Raw genomic sequence first — 8,762 nt, 5'->3', positions numbered from 1 at the left:
GAGTTACATTAATTTAATTTAATAACATCATTCTAATTCATCATCATTAAGTTACCTTGAATCAACAGCAGACTATGGATAACCGTAACTTGATGCTTTAACAGTAACTTAACACTTTTAAAGTAACTTAACGCTTTAACAGTAATGTAATGCTTTAACAGTAACTTAACGCTTTAACCGTAACTTAATGCTTTTAAAGTAACTTAACGCTTTAACAGTAACTTAACGCTTTAACAGTAAGATAATGCTTAGACAGTAACTTAACGCTTCAAAAATAAGGTAACGCTTTAAAGGTACAATATGCAACAATTATGCTTCAGGATTAGGGTTAGGATAAGCAGTTTAACCTTAAAATAACTGCTTAAAAAAAATTGGGGGCGCTACAATGACTTTTAATATCGAGAATTGCGTCCGTGCCAATGGCATAGCAGGGTCGATAGGCATATAACTGCGTTCTGTAGTTTTGCCTGCCGATGCCCGCCGACCTGACTTTGATTACCTTCTGCCGATCTAGTAAGTAGCTTATTTGCCGTCTTGCTTAGTGTTGCACATGATTGATGTTTGACTGTGTAAGGACAGTCGTTGAGTAATTAGTTTGTCATAATGTCAAAGTCAGCACATTTCAAGAGATTTCGTTAGTTTTAGCTGCTAGCATACCTTTAGCGAATAGCTATTAATCCTTAATGCACCTTTAACATTAAGTTAATGCTCTAACAGTAACTTCACTCTTTGAAGCCTAACTCTAATACAACAGCAAAAAAAACAACTGTGAAGCTTCCCATATAGGTCAGAGGTCATTCCCATACATCTAGAAGATGCCCCGCCCTTTTTCCACCTATTTCCACTCAGAGACTAATGTTTTAGGATTCTCTTCCATAGATGAGTACAAAGTAACGTGTTACTACCCTCCTCTACAAACACACACACACACACACACACACACACTGACCACCTTGTGCAACTATGGCAGGAAACACCCAGGCCAATTATCATATTGGATCCTTCACAAATCACACACCTCTGACTGGTTTGTCATGGCTTCACATATGGGATCTCACCACACTCTCTCACACACACACACACACACACACACACACAACCAGACAGTGAGAGAGCGCACAAACATCCACACCTTTCAAGTGGTCAAACATGAGGTACATGCATTTGTGTGTGTGGGTCTGTGTGTGTGTGTGTGTGTGCGCGCATGAGTGCTATGTCTATGCATGTGTGTGTGAATGTATCTATGCATGTCTTTGGGTTTAAGTTTGTGTGTGTGAGTGCGTGTGTGCGTGTGTGCGTGTGTGCGTGTGTGCGTGTGTGTGTGTGCGTGTGTGCGTGTGCGCACGCACGTTCTCCTTGTGTGGTGGAGCCCTGGGCTGTTTTTTATGGCTGGTTGTGATGGCCGCTGGAGCATGGTGGCCACAGGCGGGGCGTTGCTCCATCTCTTTCTCTCTCTCTATCTCTTTTTTTTTTCTCTCCCTCTCTTTCTCTCTCCCTCGCTTTTTTCTCTCCCAGTCTCTCTCTCTCTCACTTTTTCTCTCTCTCTCTCCCTCTCTCTCTCTGTCTCCACCTCATCTTCTCTCCTACCCCCTCGATCTCTTCCCCTTGTTTACTCACATGGTTATACACCAATAGCAGAACATCAGTGCAAGGAGCAGACAGATTAACATACTGGGTGTTCGAATAGAATCTTTCTCTCACATACATACACACACACACACACACTCTCTTTCTCTCTCACTCTCTTTCTTTGGCGCACACACACACACACATACACACACTCTCCCCTTCCCTCTCTCTCTCTCTTACACGCACACACACTCTCTCTCTCTCTCTCTCTCTCTCTCTCTCTCCCTCTCTTTCTCCTTTGTGCTCTGGCTCTGTGTGTTTTGGGGACTCCTGATGGATCGCCAGGCAGCAGTGGAGCAAAGAGGCATCAGCCTGCTAACACACACACACACACACACACACACACACACAGCCGTCCGTCTCTCCATTTGGCTTTTAGCTATGCCGCTTTAATCAGTTCCAGGCCTGCCAAATAGTGCTGGCGTCTTGCTCTGCCTCTGTCTATGCCTCTCCTCTGATGTGTGTCTGACCTGAGTCTGTCGCCCCCTGCAGGAGAAAGAGAAGAAGTACATGCTCCAGGTGGACAACCTGAGGCTGCGGGATATAGATGCAGGCTTTATGTCCAGGAAGCACATCTTTGCCCTCTTCAACACTGAGCAGAGGTTTGTGCAACAAACACACTGACACTCACACACACACATACAGACACACACACTGACACAAACGCATATTTAAGATACAAAGAATAACACATACAATCTCACTAACTTTTCTCTCTATTTGTCTCTATCCTCTCTACTTCCCTCTCTCTCTACCTCCTTCTGTCCATCAGGAATGTGTATAAGGACTACCGGCAGCTTGAGTTGGCCTGTGAGGTCCAAGAGGATTTGGACGGCTGGAAGGCCTCTTTCCTGCGTGCCGGCGTCTACCCGGAGCGTGCCAGTGTAAGAGCATATGCCTGTGCACACACTCTTACACATACACAGTCTCACACATACACACACAGGCATATTCAGTTAAACAGACATATGCTCACAATCAAGCTCAGAAAACCATGCAGACATACACACACTGACACCAAGCACCTTGGCATATGCACGCACGTACGCACGCACACACGCACGCACGCACGCATGCACGCACACACACACACACACACACACACACACACACACACACACACACTCACACTCACACTCACACACACAGATTCATTATATTTACCTGTTGATTTCAAATTCACTTGTAAGCTAATTCTGTCCTTCCCTCTCTCTCTCTCTCTCTCTCTCTCTCTCTCTCTCTCTCTCTCTCTCTCTCTCTCTCTCCCCCCCTCCTCTGGCTGTCTCTAGGACAAGGAAAAGGTGAGTGCTGTCGCTCCTCTTCATTTTATATTCTTTCGTTTTCACTCACTCTTCATTCTCTGTCCATCTACATCTGTGACCTCACACCTCACAAGCACAACCTCCCTATGTGTTATAAAATACAACTGACCTCAGGTCTGTGCTAACAGTACATCCAATCCACATGAGTCATCAAGGTCCATTCTACACCTCCTAATTGGCTGTAATATCTCTTCTGATGCCTAACGGGTTTTCCTGATTGGCTATGTTGTTGATGTTTTTTGAATCAGTTGACCGGATGATTTCTCGCTCCTAACCCTAACCCAGATCAGGAAGTGTGAGTGCAGCAATCCAGTGAAATGTGTGATTGGTGGAGTCGGGAAGAATTAAGAGTTTAGATGAAAGCTCGCTCACACTCGCCAGGATAAAGCCCTACTGAGAAAGCCTGAAAGGAGATCTGAGCTCTAATCAAAACCAGGGCAGTGAACAATCAGAAGTGGTGTGTGCGTGTGTGCGTGTGTGCGTGTGTGCGTGTGTGCGTGTGTGTGTGTGTGTGTGTGTGTGTGAGACTGCTCAAGTGAGAGTCCAGTGTGAGATCATGTCTTTGCGGCTGTTGGAACTCAGATGCATACTAATGGAGCTGATTTGTCGGTATGCAAACGGGTATGTGGGTAAGAGGGAACATATCTGTGTGTGTCTATGTGTAGATGTCCATTACTGAACTCTTAGTCTTTAAGCCCTTCAAGGCAGTTTTTGTGGTCTGTAAACCACGGTGTCCGTGTGAAACGGTGAAAAGACAAAGCCATTCCTGTTAGCCCAGGGACCCAGTAGAGGCCATTATCTCTCCCTGTCCAGTCATCCATCACAAAGCAAACTTTAGCAAACTCTTGAGTATCCTGTTAAAACATTTACAAAAATGAAGGAATAGGGGTCCATGAGTCTCGTGAGCACTGCACATAGGTACAGACAGCAACGACAGCAGATCATCACCTTCTCTCTTTCTCTCCACTCCATGGACGGCTCCATGAACTGTGTGTGTGTCTGTGTGTATGTTCTTGTTCTCATATATGTATGTATTTCTGTGTGTGTGTGTGTGTGTGTATGTGTGTGTGTTTGTGTGTGTGTGTGTGTGTGTGTGTGTTTGTCAGGGTGAAAGCACTGAGGAGAACGGCTCAGACAGTTTCATGAACTCCATGGACCCTCAGCTGGAGAGGCAGGTGGAGACCATCCGCAGCCTGGTGGACTCCTACATGGGCATCGTCAACAAGACCGTCCGCGACCTCATCCCCAAGACTGTCATGCACCTGATGATCAACAACGTCAGTCACACACACACACACACACACACACACACACACACACACACACACACACACACACACACACACACACACACACACACACACATACATACATACACTTGTACTCTGTTTATTCCATGTATTTAGTTCTAGAATTTTTAATGTTACTGCCCATACTCTCCCTCTCTCATACTCACCCTCTCTCCTCTTCCTCCCCTTCTCCCTCTCTTCCCCTCTCCCTCTGTCATCTCTCTCCTCTTCCTCCCCCTCTCCCTCTGCAGACTAAAGAGTACATCAATGCGGAGCTGCTGGCCCAGCTGTACTCATGCGGGGACCAGAGCAGCCTGATGGAGGAGTCTCAGGAGCAAGGCCAGCGCCGAGACGAGATGCTGCGCATGTACCACGCCCTCCGCGAGGCCCTCAACATCATCGGAGACATCAGCACCACCACCATCTCCACGGCGATGCCACCGCCCGTGGACAACACCTGGCTGGAGGTGCAGAGAGGAGGAGGATCTGGCGCCAGGTGAGAGAGAGGACGAGAGGGGGAAAGGGAAGAGGAGGGGGGTTGAGAGGTGAGATGAGGAGGAGAAGGAAGAGGAGGAGAAAAGGCTAGAGGAAGAAGAGGAGAGAGTAGAGGAGGAGGAAGTAGGTGAGAAGAGGAGGAGGAGAAGGAGGAGGAGGGACAGGGAGGAAAAGGGGCAGGGAGGAAAAGGAACAAGTGATGTACGACAGACAGACAAAAAAGTGACAGATAAGCTCTCCGTAAAGAACAAATAGTCTCTCCCTGTTTTCATTGTCTTGAGAAACCCATAGCATCTCATTGTACCCAGGTGAATCAGTCAGGAAGCAGACCCATGGAGTAGTGATGTTATGTTTGCAGCTGAGTCAGTGTTAGCGTGATCACAGTCAGGTCCAATGACATGGCGCCCCCTGCTGTTCACTGAGACCAAAAGTATTATGGCTTGCAATTATATACTGTATTTCCACTGTGATTTAAATTTTTCCATCGTCAATTTTCAATTTTGGACACATGGAGATATGTTCATATATTAACCAGATATACAGAGATATTTCCATATATAAATACTGTTTACATCAGGCACTCCAATATTTAATTTTCTTTCAGGTAGGGACACTGGAACATCATTTGTCCCCCATATGATCTCACTGGTAGATTCCACAGGTGCTCTAAGAGGGTTCCAGCCCTGGACTCCTTGAGACAATTGACGCTATATAAATAAGATTTATGTTGAAGCATTAAAATGCACTAGGACGTTCATATTTTTCCTAATTGCAGGAATAAAAACAGGGATATGCATTAAAGAATTAGAAGCAGGACTGTTCGTCTGTCCCTCAGAGGCAGCCATCTTGTAAAATTTTAGGAAAGCAAAACAGGGTTGTTCTTCACTCCCCCAGGTCTCCTTCCACCAGCCCCCTCCCTCAGAGAAGGGGCGCCCCTCCTGGTCCCCCCTCCCGCCCTGGATCTCGGAGCTCAGCGCCGGGACCGCCTCCTGGTGGACCCCCGGTCCCCTCACGCCCCGGGGCGTCGCCTGATCCAGGACCCCCTCAGATTCCCTCCCGACCCAACCGTGCCCCCCCAGGCGTGCCCAGGTGAGTCCTGTTACCATAGAGACGGAGATGTGCTAACGAAGAAGAGGTCATGTTTAAAAAGAGATGAGTATGTCAAGGAAGTATGGGAAACACTGGCAACCCCAGTGTATGTTAAAAAAAAAAACAGTTGAAGTGTTTGGTCAGTTTCATGAAGTGTAAATGCTGTGTTGATGTTTTCTCTATACACAATTACAATCAAATACTGCAGACAGGTGCCTCATATCAGAAGGTTGGGTTTTTGAAAATTGAGGAATATTAAAAAATGAAAAAATCTGAATAACATCTTAGTATGTACTGCATGGAAGTGTTAAGGTCATGTTAATGTAATTTTGAATACATTTACTTAAAATGAGTCTTTTAAATGCTTCCCACCGAGGCTGAGAAGAGATGAAGGCCTTGTATTTGTTCCCAGCAGACGGAGCCGTTTAATGGAGCCGTTTAGAGGAGGATTATGTCTGCATGTATGGATGGCTGGATGAGAGGGAAGAGCTCAGACATCAGTGAGAGTGACCTAAGAGGATAGCTGTACATCTGTTGTTACTAAATCATAATCTTAATGCACTACCTGTAAGGAGTCTGCCACAACCAGGAAATGTTCAGGAGAGAGTAGGACCAAGGAAATGGGAATGCAAGAGAGAATGTGTGTATGTGGCAGGAAGCAGGATGTGTGTGTGTGTGTGTGTGTGTGTGTGTGTGTGTGTGTGCGTGTGCGCGTGTGTGGCAGGAAGCAGGACGGGTGTGTGAGTGTGTGTCCGTGTGTGTGTGTGTGTGTTGTTGGGGTGTTCTATCTGTCTCCTCTGTGATGCTGAGACTCTCTGTGACGCTAACGGCTAACACTGCCCTCTGTTACTTGTGGTTGTGAGCTAACTCTGGTGACGTCGCCTGAACCACTATCAGGGTAGCTGCTTGCCTCCTGAACGAGACACTCACGCTACTCAGTACTGCTCTCAGGCTCAACACACACTCACAGACACACACACATTTGAATTCTTTCAAAAATTCTAATATTTCTAGAGATAATATACAATTGATTACATTTCAGAAAGCATAGCAAGGCTGCCAGCTACAGCTGAGATGGAGTAAAACCTGTCCAGCTGTCTGTCCCTTTTAGGTAGGCCTGTCAATTGGAGGCCAATATCTATGAGTTCCAACATGCCTAACGCTGCCAAATATCAACCTTCATTTGTAGCTCATGGATGTTTGCAACTAAGGGCTGATACTTGGTTAGTTTGTCAGAGAAGGCTATGTCCATACAAAAGTTAAAGACACAACCTCTCTCTTATTTATATTTCGCCAAACCTTTTTTTCACGGTCTTCTCTGTAAATAAACACAAAACACGGATGGATCTGGAGATTGACCAGAGATGGGAGCAGTTAGTAGTGGCGTGCGTCTCTCTCTCTTTCCCTCACTATCTCTCTCTCTCTGTCTCTCTCTATCTCTCTGTCCTCCACCTCTAAAACCCTTTGGTCATTCACCTCTTCCCCCTCCGCTTCCACCCCCTCCCCTTCTGTCCGCTATGATTACTCTTCCAGAATCACAATCAGTAGCCAGTGAGGACTAACACTTCTGGTACGTCAGGTAGTCCCATGCTCTCCCCCCTTAACTCCTCTCTCACACGATTCTTTTTAACTCACACACTCACAAACTCAACCCTCCCTCCTCTCTCTCTAAATTTACAAACTCAGCCCTCACTCCTCTCTCTCTAAATTTACACACTCACAAACTCAACCCTCACTCTTTCTCTCTCTCTCTCTAACTTACACACTCACACTCAAACTCAGCCCTCACTCTCTTGCTCTCTCTCTCTAACTTACACACTCACACTCAAACTCAAACTCAACCCTCACTCCTCTCTATCTGATTTACACACTCAACTCAACCCTCACATCTCTCTCTCTTAAACTTACACACTCACTCACTCAGCCCTCACTCTCTCTCTCTCTCTCTAACTTACTCAGTCACCTAACCCTCACTCCTCTCTCTCTCTCACTAACTTACACACTCACAAACTCAGCCCTCACTCTCTCTCTCTCTCTCTCTCTCTAACTTACTCAGTTACCTAACCCTCACTCCTCTCTCTCTCTCACTAACTTACACACTCACTCACTCAGCCCTCACTCTCTCTCTCTCTCTCTCTCTAACTTACTCAGTTACCTAACCCTCACTCCTCTCTCTCTCTCACTAACTTACACACTCACAAACTCAACTCTCACTCCTCTCTCTACACACTCAGTCACTCCCTACATGGATCGCTAACACGCTCACAACTGTCTGTTGCTGGTCTGAGCACAGTCAACTACGCTCTTTCTGCTGCATGACCCCTAGAGTCTGAACACTCCCTAACCTCCCTCTCATAGAAGGTTACCGTGGTTACGGAGTGGCCAGAGTCCTGCCCCATGTGTCGGAGGTCATTCAGGGTCACTGAGAATGTGCCACCTCTGTAGCATAGCTGAGTCGGCCTACATCTAGATTTTAACCATAAGGCTCAATGGCAACAACCACTGCCTGGGAAATATTTCAGATGACAGCTGGGACAGCCACGGGAGTGGAACTCAAGCCAGACCCAGTCTACACAAAAGCTTCTGTCAAAGTAAAAATCAAACCACCTTCATTCTCGATTGGTAGCCAACTGTGTATATGCCATCAATTTCAGTTAAATTGTATTCACGTACGTAACGCCAATGAACTTTTTAATAGTCTCAATGAGCTTGACAGAGCCCCGTAGAGCAAGCACTTAGGAGATCCCTCTTATAATGACACAAAAGAGTAATCCAGAGAGGATATTAATTTGGTTCCGGTTTGGACCTGATAACACACACCATACACACACACACTCACACAGCCAGCTGCCAGGTTTGGTCCTGATTTGGTGTGGATCAGGTCCAGGCTGGGCCCATTTCAGAGTCCAGATCCAGATGCTGGCAAAATGAAAGCAGC

At 46.4% G+C, this 8,762-nt stretch overlaps 1 protein-coding gene across 1 annotated transcript in view; it reads left to right on the top strand.

Moving 5' to 3' along the window:
• The window catches only part of dnm1a (dynamin 1a), a gene marked incomplete at both ends in the record, with an annotated part of 64,088 nt that extends 56,709 nt beyond the window's left edge, over window positions 1–7,379 (top strand). Inside the window, 7 exons of the mRNA XM_080846979.1 lie at window positions 2,122–2,231; window positions 2,402–2,513; window positions 2,919–2,930; window positions 4,058–4,228; window positions 4,492–4,736; window positions 5,630–5,824; window positions 7,358–7,379. Of these exons, the coding sequence (XP_080703105.1) occupies window positions 2,122–2,231; window positions 2,402–2,513; window positions 2,919–2,930; window positions 4,058–4,228; window positions 4,492–4,736; window positions 5,630–5,824; window positions 7,358–7,379 (867 nt within the window). The remainder of the gene's footprint in view (window positions 1–2,121; window positions 2,232–2,401; window positions 2,514–2,918; window positions 2,931–4,057; window positions 4,229–4,491; window positions 4,737–5,629; window positions 5,825–7,357) is intronic.
• Window positions 7,380–8,762: the final 1,383 nt, after the last annotated feature.

The sequence above is a fragment of the Sprattus sprattus genome, assembly GCF_963457725.1.
Source record: "Sprattus sprattus genome assembly, chromosome: 11".
NCBI classification, from domain to species: Eukaryota; Metazoa; Chordata; class Actinopteri; order Clupeiformes; family Clupeidae; genus Sprattus; species Sprattus sprattus.
Note: the sequence above shows the minus strand (reverse complement) of the source record. Positions and strands in the feature narration are given on the sequence as shown.